We start from the raw sequence: 15,338 nt of genomic DNA on the forward strand, positions 1-15,338 counted from the left end.
ATTAGTGTCTTCCCTCTGATAGTTCTTGCTTCCACATGGAGATTGATGATCTCTTACGCATCCTTGGTTGAATTCAGAGAGGCAAGTGTCACAGGAGAAGTTTTTGGAAGCTTCCATTGCCTCTCCACCTCGCGCAATGACACTGCCATTTGTCATTTCTCACCCATCGCACCCCATAGAAGGGATTTTTGAAATGCAATGCACCCACATAGTGTGTTTAGGTGAGGTGCAACGCACTTTCCCTATGGAGCAGCTGAAATGATCCTGTTTTGACCAATTCTGAGCAGTTTTTCATGGAGAACTTCTTGGAGAAGCTGTAACCAATTGACCTTGTTCCTTTAGGGGTTAGAACAACACTTTCAGGGACTTAGGAGCCCTTGGTTTATGGACATTTCATGCTTGGGCTTGTAGTGCCCAAAAATGTCTATAACATACCCCCATGCCCAAAGATGACACATTCTATGTAAAGATAAAAGCATAAACGACTCTTAAGATTGAAAAGGGGAGCTTGAGATCATCAACTTACCAATAAGTGACTAAGGAACAATTGATCACAATATCCATAGTAGGCTCTGAAATTTAAGTGCAGGCAGAAATTTTGGAGGTTGTTGCAGCCTCTACAACAGAGCCTTCACCTTCTTGCTAGCTTCGTTTTCAACTATTGTCTTTAATTCTACGAAATCAGAGAATGTCTCATATTTATTCCACGTGAAGAAGATCCAACACTTCCGTGAGAGGTCATCAATGAAAGTGACAAAATATTTGTGTCTGACGGTGTAGGTTGTCAAGAAAGGTCCATAAACATTATAATGGATCCTTTCTAGGACTACATGTGCTTTGTTTTCCTTATCATGGAATGTGGATTTTATGTACTTTTGTAATGTACATCCTTTGCATATATCCTATTGCTTAAGTGCTCCTTTAGAGAAGCGAGTGGTTATTTATTTTATAATATTTGAGGTACCATCATACAAATGACCAAGTATTTGGTGCCAAAGTTCATTGACATCGCGACCTTCACTTCCCCGCCTTAGTGCTTAATGTAGCACATTCTTCCACATCTAGCTTATACAGGTTCTTCACATGAACCCTAATCTGCTTCACCTACCTCATGGCTATGTGTCTCAGGAATGCTTTTACTTTGTTAAATATCACTTCACAACCATGGCAACCACTCAGTGAATGCTAGTAGACAGATCCCTAGTCCTTTACCTTTACCTTTTTTTACTATCACCTCATATTGAAATTTTGAAGACAAAATATTTCTTTTCTCTTAAAACATTGTCTTAAAGTCCCTCTCTGTGTAGTAGTTCCAAATGCAACAATAAACAAGTTTTCTTTAATCATATCAACATATATGAAAGGGATAGAAGAGGAATTGATGTCCAAGAAATCTTGTCAGTAAAACATGTCACGTTCTTCTTAGTCGAGTACCCCCACAAAACAAAGAGCCCAACAAATCATTGTCTTTATATAAGATATCATGAATGGTAAGTAAAATAACAACCTCAGTATAGGTGCAAGACAATAACTGTCTACAAGCTGGCCAACTTAGGGCACATTGTCACAATCAATTTTTCAGTTGTAATTAGATAATATAATCTTAAATTGATATGTTTGTGTCTTAATTGTTAATTGTATTAAACATAGGTTTTTTTTTTCTAACTAGTACTGATCCCAGAGCTGTTAATATAATACAAAAAAAGTTACAAAGAAACCTGATCCCAGAGATGTTAAGCATCAATCATCATCACAAAATGCTACTGTTGGTAATAGACTGCCCCAACATAGGGGAAACTAGTCCAAGAAGCTTTGAAGACCGCCCATGTTATGGGGGAAACCAACCATTAAACTAGAATAACGAAAGTAGATCTTGGTTTTCCAAAATGAACAAAGAGGAATGCAATCTTGAACCAAAAAGATAGGGACATAACAAAGTAACAGTATGCCATTTCCACCTAGCAGAGAGTCAACTATAGAATTCAAGGCACTTGGCGTGAAGACAGAACACATCCAGACCACAAAACCATGAATCATATAAACATATCCGCCTGGAAGTCGGAAACCTTTGCGAGAGACCAAAAACCATAAAAGGTGAGATGATTCCACCTGGGAGCTGGAGACCTTTGCATGAGGCCACGTGTTAGGTTGGTGGTTCCTCCATAGCTGGCTCTTCTTCAATCTAGTAAGCAAACTGATATCAATTTTCATCCTCCTCAGATGCATCGTGACGTTGAACAATTGGAGAATCTACAATTCCTTCACCATCCATCTGTCGCTTACCAGTGTCCCCAGCGTTATCTTTGTCATGCAGAGCCATACTGCTTTCATCTTGCTACTTGTTGCTGATCCCATGACTACCTGACTCTTCCATGTTCTGCTTGTTCCAACGACTGGACAAAGTAGCTTGCATCGCAGACTCTTCCTTGAAATAAATTGTGATGGCAGCAGTGATTGTAAGCCTATTTAGTGAACTGCAAAAATGAAATTGTGTGATGTGAGGGCCAAAAAGAGGAGGGAGTGGGAGATCCACAGTGTGGACAACATTGTCCTTGCATCCTCTCCCACTTCTAGTATTCAGGTAGCTATGGGTGGGGTTAATGAGCGAGTTGGGCAATTCAGTAGTTGAGTTCGGGGAGTCAGAGATGGAACTGGTAGAAGCTCGTGAGAAGTTAAAACCTCCATGTGAACCCCCATGCCTACTGCGCATGCGGTGCCTGAGGTGAGCAATGGCTAAATTGACAGCGGAAGAATTGGAATGAAGGAAATGATGAGCGGGAGCAGGGGTCGGTGAACCACAATCAAGAAGACAACGAGAGGAATGTGAAAAATGAAAACCATTACCAAAATTCTGACAAGGGAGAACTAGGCAGCGACTACCTGTAGCAGTTTTGAAACACGCTTCAGCTGCTTGGAGAGGACCAACATCATGGAGAAGTGGAGGAGTAACAAAATGGTTTGCAGCGGCCATGGTGTTGAAGGAGGTGAGCTCATCACAGCTTTCAGAGTCAATAAATGTCACCTGCAAGGTGTTTTTAATCCATTTGCGGTGAGCTCTCAAGATGAAGCACTTAGCCAGATGGCTTCCCAACCTGCTAGTGATTTGTCTTGTCATTTAAATGTCATTGTTGACACCCGCATCTGGGTGCATTTCCTCTGCATTTTCCCTTTCATTTTGCACTATATCATTGAAATGCTATAATTGATGAGTATTGGCTATAGTGCTAAGAGCTCCTACATGAAGAGTCTTACCACTTTCAATGCCAATGTTTGCTAGGAGGTCTTCTACTTTGTTACCATTCCAACGAGTGTGCCTGATGGTAACTGCTCTATGAATGAGTAGCCATCGTTCAATCTGTTCCAGCCTTTACGCCAATCTCCAACTGCTACCCACTTTATGTGCTAGAGTTCCCTATAATATCTAGTTGATCATGTTAATTAAGATCTTAGAGTCCCCTTCCACTACGAGTGGGAAGAATCTATTGTTCTGAGCCAGGAGAAGTCCTTGCCAAATTCCTTCTAATTTGGCTGAGTTGTTTGTATCCAAACCTATTGACCCCATGAATGTTTGGAGAACATTTCCCTTGTGATTTCTAAATATTTCCCCCAATCCTGCTTTACTTAGATTTCCCTTTTGATGATCCATCAAAGTTGAGCAGTACCATGTGTGGTGGGTTTGGAGTCCATTTGTTAGGTGTATCTCCAGAGGGAGGGATTTTCATTAGTTGTACATGCTCATGGTTCCACTAAAGGTTCCAGTTCAGCCATATATTTTGTTCTTGTGGTGTGGATGGGAAATCATCATCAAGCCACATTTGGAACATCAAGGTTTCTCGTGTGCTTTGACATATATTGATCCATATAACTTCAATGGGAGAGGAATGGTCTTTGAAGATGCGACTATTTCTCTCTTTCCAGATTGTCGACATGAGGTAGCCTAGTATTAGCTTCCATAAGGTGTTTAAGATTTTACTTTTATAAGGGTGAGGTGCCCAAGAACGAATAGTGCTGGTTAAATCCTCCTTATTTCATCCATCCCTTTGACATCTGAAGCTAACCTTCTACCAAAGTCAGGTTGCTAACAAACATGAGTTTAGGATACGTTTCTTAGTTTCTTCTGCTTGTTTACAATTTGGGTAGATGGAAGGTTTGTGAAAACTCTATTTCCTTAGATTATCCCAGGTAAGGATTCTAGTTTTGTACAACAACCAGAGAAAGGTGGAGATTTTTGGCCAAATTGGGGGTTCCAAAACTTTGTGCCAGAGGCTATCCTTGACAGTATGGTCCCTTTGTATTATATGATATTCTTCTGAGGAGGTGAAGGTACCTCTCATTTCATAACCCCATATGATGATGTCTTTCTTATCTGATTGGTGAATTTTCCTTTTTGAGAGTTTCGTATCCAGGCTATCTTTGATGGATTGCATGGCTTGCCCAAGAATGAGGTTCGAGCATAACCATTACCTATAACCTTGGTTGTGAAATTCCTCCCAAAGTTGATTTACTTTAATCTCCGATTGCTACACCTAATCCTGAAGCCGGTGGGAAGTGAGTAGGTCCTTCAATTTTGGTCTTTGCTGCCAAGAGTCCTCCCAAAACCTCACATTATCTCCATTCCTAATTTCCCAAAAACTGTGTTGTTGGATTAAATATTTATGTTGTTTAGGAGCATTCCAAATTAGAGAGCTTGTGCCAACTTCTTTGAGCTAAATTAAATCATCCACTGGTCTATTATGAGCATACTTAGTTGTCCAGAGGATTGCCTAAGGAGTATATGGGTTCGAGAGCCATCTTCACCAGGTGCGCTCCCATGACCTCGTTGTTGTGCTAAGGATCTCGTAATCTAGTACCTCTAGAGGATTTTAGGTTGCAAACTATTTTCCCACTTTACTAAAGCCCATTTCATTTTTTGTTTCGTATTCCCCCATAAAAAATATCGTTGAATATTTTTGATTGCTTTAAGAACCCATTTTGGTGCTGCCAAGACTGTGAAGAGGTAGAGCGGCATAGATTGTAGCACTGCCTTGATTAGAACTAGGCGACTCGCCATATTGAGAGATTTGAAGGTCCATGAAGAGATACGGGCTTCCAATTTTTCTACGAGAATTTTCTAGGATGAGTGCTTTAAGGCACAGGTTGTCATTGGAGCTCCCAGGTATTTGGAGGGAAAAGATGCAATCGAGAAGCCCAAAATTCTAGCTATGGAGGCTTGAGCGATGGGAGGTGTGTGAAAGAAGAAGACTTGAGATTTTTATTTCATAATGAAGGCACCAGAGGCATCCAAAAGGTCAGATAAAATTGATTTCAGCTTACAAGCATCATAGACTGAAGGATGACCAAACAACATATTGTCATCCACAAATTGGTGGTCGATGAAAGCAGGCACATTCTAGAAAGAAAGGCCATGTAATTGCTGGTTTTGAAGGGCATATTTGATGTAACGTCAAAGACCTTCCACTATAATAACAAATAGAAAGGGTGAGAGAGGGTCCCTTTTTCGGAAACCTCTGGATGGGTGGAGGGGGTCCCGTTGACAAGAATTGAGAAAAAGGTAGAAGTGATGAGACTCATAATCCATCTTACCCAAGGGGGCTTAAAGCCAAAGGCTAGCAGTATTTTTTGAATATATTTCCAGATTAAAGTATCGAAAGATTTTGAGAAGTCTATTTTTGGAGCATACCTGCCTTTTTGGTTTGCTTCATGGAGTGAATGATTTCATGAGTGAGAATTATGCCATCAGTGATCTACCTTCCTTCCACGTAACTTGATTGTTCCGGTGATATAAGAAGAGGAAGCAGGGGCTTGAGGCATGTGGCGATCACTTTGGAGACAATTTTATACAATACATTGCATAGTGCAATAGGTCGGAATTTGTATGGAGTCTGGCTGTTCTCCTCCTTAGGGATGAGGGCGATGAAGGTGGCATTCATGGATGGAAGCATCCATCTGTTAACTTTGGACTCCTTGACTACTTTCTAGACTTCCTCCTTGATTATATCCCAGAAGTTGTGAAAGAAGTTCGAAGTGAACCCGTCTGGTCTAGGTGCTTTCCCAAATTTGAGTTGTCGCATAGTTGTCTCCACTTCGTGTAAAGAAATAGGCCTGAGGAGTATTTGATTGTGTTCCTCAGTTACGATCTTAGGAATAATCTTTTTGATCTTCTCTATAGCTAGAAGCTCATTAATCTTTGTTTCCTGATGCACCCTCCAAAAGTGGGTGAGGAGTTCTTGTTCTATATCTTCATGCTTCTCTAGATGTTCCCCTTGTCGATTTTGGAGGAGAATAATGATGTTGTGCATTCTCCGTTGGATGGTGGTATGGTGGAAGAACTTTGTATTGTGTTTGCCCTCTTTAAGCCATTGGATCCTCGATTTTTGTCTCCAAAGAATGTCTGCCTATCTTGCTCTTTCTGAGATCTGTATTTGTAGTTGACGTTCCTATTCTGCTTTGGTTTCGGATTTGCCTTTAGCTATGATTCTCTGCTGTAATTTTTGCATTTCTTGTTCAAGAGGGTTTTGTGACTAAAAGATATTGCCAAAAGTAAAGCGATTCCACTATTTTATTTTTTCCTTGATATTTTTTAGCTTTTGTTGGGGCTTGTACATTTTTGTGCCTTCTGGTGGTGTGAAATTTCTCCATGTCTCCATTATCAGGTTATGAAAATCGAGGTGATTCAACCAAAAGGCTTCAAAGCAAAATGGCCTGAGAACACTGTCTCTCGATCTTTGCCAATAAAACCTAATAGGCCAATGGTCTAAGCTATAGAGTGGCAATATAGAGGCCAAGAGATCCCCGCCAAGATGTATTGCGTTACCAGAGATCTGGAATCTGTCTAACTAAGATGCAATTTGGTGGGCATCTGTGCACTTTTTGTTCCAAGTATAAACACCATTATTGAATTCCATATCTATAAGCCCGTTGTTATGAGTGTAGTTTTTGAAGTGCGTGCTTTCACAATCTAGCTTGATCCGTCCTCCTCTTCTTTCCTCCAATCTTGTAATCATGTTGAAGTCCCCTCCTGTGACCCAAAGGGGGTGGGATCATTCTGAGTTGATTTGAGTTAGGGTGTTTAATGTGTCTACCTCGTTTGTTGCCTCCTGGGGGAAGTAGACATTAGTTAAGTGTCCATGAACATTTGTCCCTGATAAATGAAACTTGGCCTGCATAAAGTGCTTACTGGCATGCATGTTGGTATTGTTATAGCTCTATCATCCCAAATTATGTCTAGCCCACTTGAGGCTCCCATGGCTTCCATCACCACTTCTGATCTGATCCAACGTTGTGGAATTACACTTGGTCTCCTGCAAGAAGAGAATTTGAGGCTTTTCCTGTTGTAGCATGTTCCTTATTAGTCATCCCTTCCCTGGGTTGTTGAGCCCTCTCATGTTCCATGAGATGAGCTTCATGGTTCACGATTGGGAAGGGGATTTTCTATAATTCTTATTCTTAGAGTTTGATCCTACCTAACTTACATTGAGATATATCACCACCTTCCTAGAGAAAAATTCATATGTCGTATCTAAATGTTGGTATTTTTGTATTCAAATGCTCCACCTTATTCTCATATTAGAGATATTATTTTATTTCTTCAAAGATTCACTTAACTCTCTCGAGACACTCAAAACCTATGAGTAACAAGTATACTTAACTACCTTCTTAGAGATTAACATACACCAAGCTGCTTGCCTCTTACATCCAATCCTCTAACACTACTAGGAAAAGGCCCCATGTCTAACTTCAAAGGTTACACAAACAAAATTTCAAAAGCTTAAATTACTCCCTTAAAATCATGATCATTACACTTTTCTTTATGGCCTTAAATGTTATAAATTCATCCCTTAAGCAATAGGAATACCTCTTTGTTTTCAAGATTCATTATCATTACAAATATGTTACCTACTAATATACGCCTAATGATTTTTTGTTCATATTTCTTCTTTTAAATCATTTTTTTCTTTATTTCTAGTGTATTTTAATATTTACATTCTCATCTCCATATATTCATTCTTAATATTTTTTTAATATTCACATTCTCATCTCTATATAATCATTCTTAATACTTTTTCAAACCAACAATAGTTCTTATAAATATTAAATATAAAAGTGGTCATTGTATTAAATATAAAGTTTTGTCTTAAAATATTTTTGTCTCAAAATGCTTTTGTTTTAAATATAAAGTTTTTGTCTTAAATTGTTTTTGTCTTAAAATAATTTTGTCTTAAACTATTTTTGTCTTAAATATAAAGTTTTCCCTTTAAATTTTTGTCTCAAACTACTTTTGTCTTAAATATAAAGTTTTATCTCAAAATATTTTCGTCTTAAATTATGTTTGTCTTAAATATAAAGCTTTGTCTTAAAATAATTTTGTCTCAAACTACTTTTGTCTTAAAATATTTTTGTCTTAAACTATTTTTGTCTTAAATACAATGTTTTGTCTTAAAGTTTATATTTAAGGCAAATCAATTGATATTAATTTTTAATATAAAATAACTAAAATAAAAAACTGATTTTTTGAGACAAAAGATTTTTTTTGAGACAAAAGAACTTTTTTGTCCTAAAAAAATGTCTCGAAAGTGCCCTTGGTGTGGTAGTGTAGTGCCACTATAGATTGTTTCTTACTCATCCAACTGCCTGCACCTCCAAATAGGTTAAACACATACCCACTTGTATATCTTCTCTGATCCAGATCTCCAGTCCAGTTTGCATCAACTAAGCCACGAATATCCAACATTGTGTCAAATCCTGATCTTCGTTGGTAGCACAAACCATAATCACTAGTGCGATGCAAATGCGTGGAAACCTGCTTCACTACTGTCCAATGCTCCTTTCTTGGCTTTGACATAAACCTGCTCAATACTCCCACTGCATGTGCAATGTTTAATTTACTATAGACCATTTCATACATCAGTCTACCGACTTCACTTGCATATGTAACATCGAACATGCCCTCTTCCTCCTCTTGTGTCTTGGGACATTGTTCAGTAGATAACCTCACATCTGCAACAATAGGAACCTTCACTAGTTTACTATCCTGCATACTAAACCTCCGCAGTATTGTCTCGACAAACTTCCTCTGGTTGAACCTGAGCTTCCTGTTTGCCCGATCTCTTTTAATTTCCATGCCCAAAATATAGTTTGCAGCACCAAGAGCTTTCATGTCGAATTTGGAGGACAACTGAGTCTTCAAATCCTCGATAATTTCTTTGTCATTTCCAACCAGCGACATATCATGCACATACAAGACTAGAAAAATAGCACGGTAACCAATTAGTTTAAAATACACACAGTGATCTGCTTTTCTTCTGGTGAAGCCAAGTCCCCGTATAAATGTATCAAATTTATGATACCACATCCTTGGTGATTCTTTAAACCCATACCGAGACTTCTTTAACTTGCATATCAGTGCTTTCTTAACCTTCGCTACAAAGCCTTCTGGTTACTTCATGTACATTTCCTCTTCACATCCATCTGTTCTACCTCAAAATCAAAAGCAGAAGCAACATATAAAAGTAATCTAATAGAAGTTACCTTGGAAATAGGAGAAAAGTTATCACCAAAATCAATTCCCGACATGTGGGAATAACCTTTTGCTACTAATTGAGATTTGTATTTCCACACATTTCCTTCTGCATTTGTCTTCTTTTTGAACACCCATTTGCTGGCAATGGGTTTCCTTCCAGCTGACAACACCACTAGATCCCAAGCCTCGTTTTTATGCAAAGATGCCATTTCATCAACCATGGCCTCTTTCTAGAGTTTTCCATCCTCTAAATCTATTGCTTCCTTCACAATTCTCGTATCATCATTAGTAATAGATAAAGAAAAATTTGAATAGAAAGCAGATGGACTATACCTTTGAGGTTGCATTCTTTCTCGAACTGATCTCCTCATAGCCATATTTTGCGGCTCTTCATCTTCTAATTCCTCCTCTGCTGTAGAGTCTGATTGTTCCTCCTTTAGCTCAAACTCTATCTTCTCATGTTCTTTTCGTTGGACTTCATGTTTAATGACATCTTTCACCTCTCTGAACACCACATCTTGGTTGTACACAACCTTCCGTGTGACTGGGTTCCAAAGCTTATAACCCTCTAAACCATCCCTATACCCAATAAAGATGCACTTTTCAAATTTACTATCCAACTTGGTTCATTTTTCCTTTGGAACATGTACATATGCATCACATCCAAATACCCTCAGATGCGAAAGAGAGGGTTTCTTACCAGTCCATACCTCTTGTGGAGTCTTATCCTCCAACAATGATGAAGGTGACCTGCTAACCAGGTAACATGCAGTATCCACCACCTTTACCTAGAATTCCTGTCCTAACCCGACACCACTGAGCATGCTTCTTGCCCTTTCCATCGACATCTTGTTTATTCTTTCGGCAACTCCATTTTGTTGAGGTGTATATGGAGTAGTTTTCCACCATGATATACCACACTTCTTACAGAATTCTTTTAATTCCTTGCTGCAAAACTCTCCACCATTATCTATCCTCAAAACCTTTATCTTCTTCTCTATCTAATTTTCCACGAGAGCCTTAAATTCTTTAGACCTGTCAAAGACTTCATATTTATTCTTAAGGAAATATATCCATGTATTCCTTGAAAAGTCATCCATAAATGATACATAGTACACAGACTTACCCAGTGATGGAACCTTCACAGGTCCAAACAGATCACTGTGCACAAGCCCTAAAATAGGTTTTTCCCTCTTACTACTAGAGGGGGAACTCACCTGATTCTGCTTTCCATATACACAATTTTCACAAAAATCAAAATCTACAGATCTATTACTCATACCTTATACCACACCTTTACCATGAAGTATTCCATGGCCCTTCTCTCTAATATGTCCAAGCCTTTGATGCCACAACATGGTCTTCTCTCGAGAGACCACTAGATTTTCTACTCCACTTTCAGGAACCAGAGAACTATTACACCAATCAATAACAGTGCTACCTTGCAGCTTGTACAAAGTTCCAATCCGAACTCCCTACATCAATACCAATGCTCGTTGAACCATCTTGCAGGTATCCTTCTCGAACACTATTTTTACACCTACATCATCCAACTTGCTTCTAGAAATCAGATTTTTGGCGAATGTAGCAATATGCATAACACCCAAAAGTGTTCTAACCCTTCCACCTTGCAACTTCAACTTTACCTTTCCGCAACAATTGATTCTAGCCTTCTTATCATCCCCTAAGAAGACATCACCACCATCGTATTTCTCATACTCGCAGAACCAATCTCTATGGGGAGTGAAGTGAAAGGATGCACATGAGTCAATCAACCATGCCTCATGATCTACATGTGTACTTGAAGAAGCCAAGTACACATCCCCACCTTCATATGAAGTGGTTTTCGCCTCTGCAGAAGGAGCATCATTAGATCCATTTCCTTTATCAGGATGTTTAGATTTACAATCTCTTTTGTAGTGCCCCTCCTATCCGTAGTTCGAGCACACCACCTTCACAATTTTTCCTAGAGATTTAGATCGCCCTCTAGATTTAGATCTCCCACTTAATGACTTATTTTTGTTTCTGTTCTGGGACCGTCCTCGTATAGACAAGGCATCACCATTCTGGATCTCTGTATTTCTTCATCTAATCTCCTTCGTCAGCAAGGATGAGACTATTTCATCAAAATGCAAGGCAGTTACATTGCTACCTATTACAATAACCAGACTATACCACGAATCTCGTAGAGAACACAACAAACTGATGCACTTATCTTCATTTGAAATTTTAATATCAAAAGATGCTAACTGACTTACAACAATATTAAATGCATTTAGATGCTCTGTCACTGTGTCTCCATCTTTCATCCTCAGGTTATACAAATTTTTCCGCAAGAATAGTTTATTCACGAGAGACTTAGATTGGTACAAAGTCCCTAAATTGTCCCACAAAGCCTTCACTGTAGCTTCTCGTGATACATTAAAAAATATTGAATCTAAGACACAGAATCATATTGTGCTCTTTGCCTTTTGATCCAACTTCTTCCATTCTTCATTGGACACTCCCGTTGGTTTAGTACCCAGATTTACTACAATACGCTGGTGTTTATCCACCAACAAGTCCTCCATCTTTAGTTTCCACAACTCAAAACTCTGGCCATTAAATTTCTCGATCTCTATCTTTCCACTACTCGCCATCTTCTTTCACCACTAGAATTGATATCGCAGATCTCACACTAAACAGGGTCTACCACACGCCCAAGCCAAACCCTTCGACAACAAAGGTGTCCCCTTGAAGCCAAAACTACTCCGATACCAAATGTAGGTTTTAACCCCATACAGAAATTATGTGCATGTGAATTCTAAAACATAGAAAATAAATAATGTAAGAGCATAACACATAGAATGCATATACACAGAGATTTTCCCACTGTATCCCAAAACCGGGACTACCAGCTTGATTCTTCATTATTTTCTTTTCAATGTTACAATACATATTTATACATGCCAAAGCGTCCAATACCATGGACTGAAAAACCATCGCGTCCAAAAAAACATGTGTGAAAATCATGCACAAGACCATAGGTGGGTCTGCCCAACCTAACATAGGGTCCAAAACCAAAATTTTCCGGAGCGCTAATGAGAACATGGGTATTATATGCTCACATTGATTTAGCCTGAACCAAATGACCTTATCGAAATATCCATATATGGTTAAGATAAGATAGCTTTACAGGTCACACGTCTAGAGTGCTCCATCTCGCATAGGTATTCATTATGTTGATGTAACACTAAATGGATTTTGTGTTGAAAGTATTTGTTTTCGTGTTGACATAATGAAAACCTTTCCTTTATATTGGGTAAGTCTTTGGAACTCGTGATACATGAAAGAGTACCAAGAGTAAAGATGTGGATGGTGCTTTAAACATGTATTTCAAGCAGATTCGTTAAGCAGATTTTCCGCTTCAGATATGAGCACATGGGTATTATCTGCGGTATAAGAATAATTTCTTGCATTCAAAATATTATAAATAAATAAGACAGTGTAAGCCTCTCTTGTTTAACATAATTTTTTTTCCTTTTTATACCATTTCTCTAACCATTCATGAATTCATTTTTAGTGTATCAAGAGGTTTGTGATTTGTACATGGAGATACCTAACATAAGAGAAACATAATAAACATTGATGACTTTTCCATTCAACCACCCTTTTCTAGGAGTCCAATCACAAAGATAGCTATCACAAGGAAAACACCTTATCGACGTACTCCCAATGTTTAATGTGAAATAGGTGAGCACGAGGTTTACAGCGACACTATGAGCACCATTGGTATGTGAATCAATGGGTCCATATAAAAATTGATATATGCATGACCGACTGGTAGGCATGAAATTTTATCACTTTGCTGGATTACATAACACTAGAATGATCTAGTAGTATTACATGAAAAGTTTGGATGATGTCTCACTCAAGTTACTAGTGTCATTGTGTTGTCATAACAGTGACAGGCGTCTCCCCACTTATGTGAGATTAAAGTGGACTTTGATATTAAATTAAACCTCTAGTCAATGTCACCCATGTTTGTATAGCCTTATAAGACACTGACAAAACGCCAAAAAGAGAAGAGTGCAGGACATTCCTATATGTTTTTTATTACAGTGACAGATCCATTACCATAGTGGTCACTCTGTTTGAAAGGAAATGGATGTTTGATTGGCGTCTTATTGTTTTCCAGTAGGGAGGAGACTATAGTAGTGCATAGCAAAAAAAACTGATTTGGTACTTTCAACAAAGAGGCATGTGCCAGTAAAGTAGAGTTGACAACCTTCAATACGTGTTTGACAACTCTTAACCCTAAAATTTTTAATGTCCATTTTATGTGGATGAAACTTCCCCACAAGTTTAATAATGTCTAACCCTAGCTGTGATCAAACAGTTTTAGCCTCCATTACCATGTGCGCGTCGTTTTTGAATTTTTTTATTTTGAAGTGGGTTACCTGCTTGCTCGGTACCACACTAGCGACGAACCAATCAAGCTGGCTCAGGACTTCTTCTTTGCAAATTTCCCATTATCAAATCCTCTGTCATCACTTCATTCCTTCACTATTAAATATAAGCTAGAGGCATTCCATGCCCTTTCATCAGCTCACCTTCTGAGGTTTCACATCTCGCAGGCATTGCAAGCCTTTGTATTGTTGAAGCCTCCTCCTGGTTTTTTAATAGAATTTGATCAGATTGGTTTTTTTTTTGTGAGTATCAGACCTTGTGAGGTTTGATCAGAAATTGCAAGAAATGTAGAATATCCATTCTGGTGTAAATCATGTTTCATCAAAGGGTCTTTGGAGATTTGTGCGGATAGCTTTCTTCATGATTAGAAAAGGCCTCACCTCCAAGTGCAAGATGCTCATGGACATGTTTCATCAAAGGGTCTTTGGAGATTTGTGCGGATAGCTTTCTTCATGATTAGAAAAGGCCTCACCTCCAAGTGCAAGATGCTCATGGACATGCATCTGATGATGGAGAGAGGCAAAGTCTATGGAAAAAGCTTGAGGAATTTGGTGTTCCACCATTCCAAAGACAGTAGCAACCAGAGTGGCTTTGGGCTTCAAGAATATGAATTCTCCTACAACAATAGCCCTGCAATCTTCAACATGGCCAAGAGAAAACATCACTACTTTCCCACACATATGCTTCACTTTCCTTGCATTCATCCACATCAATTTGAAGAAAAGGAAGAGCCTAACACTATTGTTCTTCCCAAGTTGGATCACAACAATGAATACTTCAGCAAGGATTGCCTTGATCATAACAAGCTGCCTGCTCTTCAGAGGCTGAGCCCTTTGTTGTCTCCGATGTGTCGAAGGATCTCGAACTCGTTCAGTGAAGATAATGACCATCAGGTTGACAGGCATGCTGAGGAATTCATTGCTAAATTCTATGAGCAACTGAAGCTGCAGAACAAGCTGTCTTTGCTGCAATACCAGGAGATGCTTGACAGAGGCACAAGTTAATTACTTTCTTAATGAAAATCTTCAATACAAGGAATATAGAAGTTTTGTCTAGAAATAGCCCAAACTAAGTGCCACTGACCTGTCTATATGGGGAAATAAATTTTCAAGAGCACCTTGCAAGTCTACAAAAGCATTTCATGAACAAGTCCTAGAAGAAGATTGGAAAATATTTGTGGCAACACAATAGAATAATGTGCAGTGAAAGATTGATTATGGAAGAATTTGATGCATCAATGATCCGTAAATAACAATATGACTATATATGCAGTTTTGTAAGTACTAGTAAGAATTTGGAACTTTTATTGTGTTCTTATAGTTTCTTTTGAAAATTGAATCAGATTAATAGAATATGGCATTTTTGATGA

At 38.6% G+C, this 15,338-nt stretch overlaps 1 protein-coding gene across 1 annotated transcript; it reads left to right on the forward strand.

The window, feature by feature from the left end:
- Nucleotides 1-2,969: 2,969 nt before the first annotated feature.
- Nucleotides 2,970-14,973, forward strand: LOC149213498 (uncharacterized). Its single transcript, XM_089389050.1, has 2 exons — nt 2,970-3,029; nt 14,338-14,973. Exons 1-2 carry the CDS (start codon nt 2,970-2,972, stop codon nt 14,971-14,973), a joined length of 696 nt encoding a protein of 231 aa, XP_089245176.1.
- The last annotated feature ends 365 nt before the right edge of the window (nt 14,974-15,338 follow it).

This window comes from Pinus tabuliformis, chromosome 1_1 (assembly GCF_031772625.1).
Source record: "Pinus tabuliformis cultivar Carrire ecotype Pingquan chromosome 1_1, CPIR1, whole genome shotgun sequence".
Taxonomy (NCBI): Eukaryota; Viridiplantae; Streptophyta; class Pinopsida; order Pinales; family Pinaceae; genus Pinus; species Pinus tabuliformis.

What these genes read in the sequence shown, in the direction of transcription:
- LOC149213498 (XM_089389050.1), top strand. Translation starts at nt 2,970, where the DNA reads ATGGTGTTGAAGGAGGTGAGCTCATCACAGCTTTCAGAGTCAATAAAT. An exon ending in CAATAAATGTCACCTGCAAG is followed by an intron (nt 3,030 to 14,337) that starts GTGTTTTTAATC and finishes CTTCATGATTAG; the next exon opens with AAAAGGCCTCACCTCCAAGT.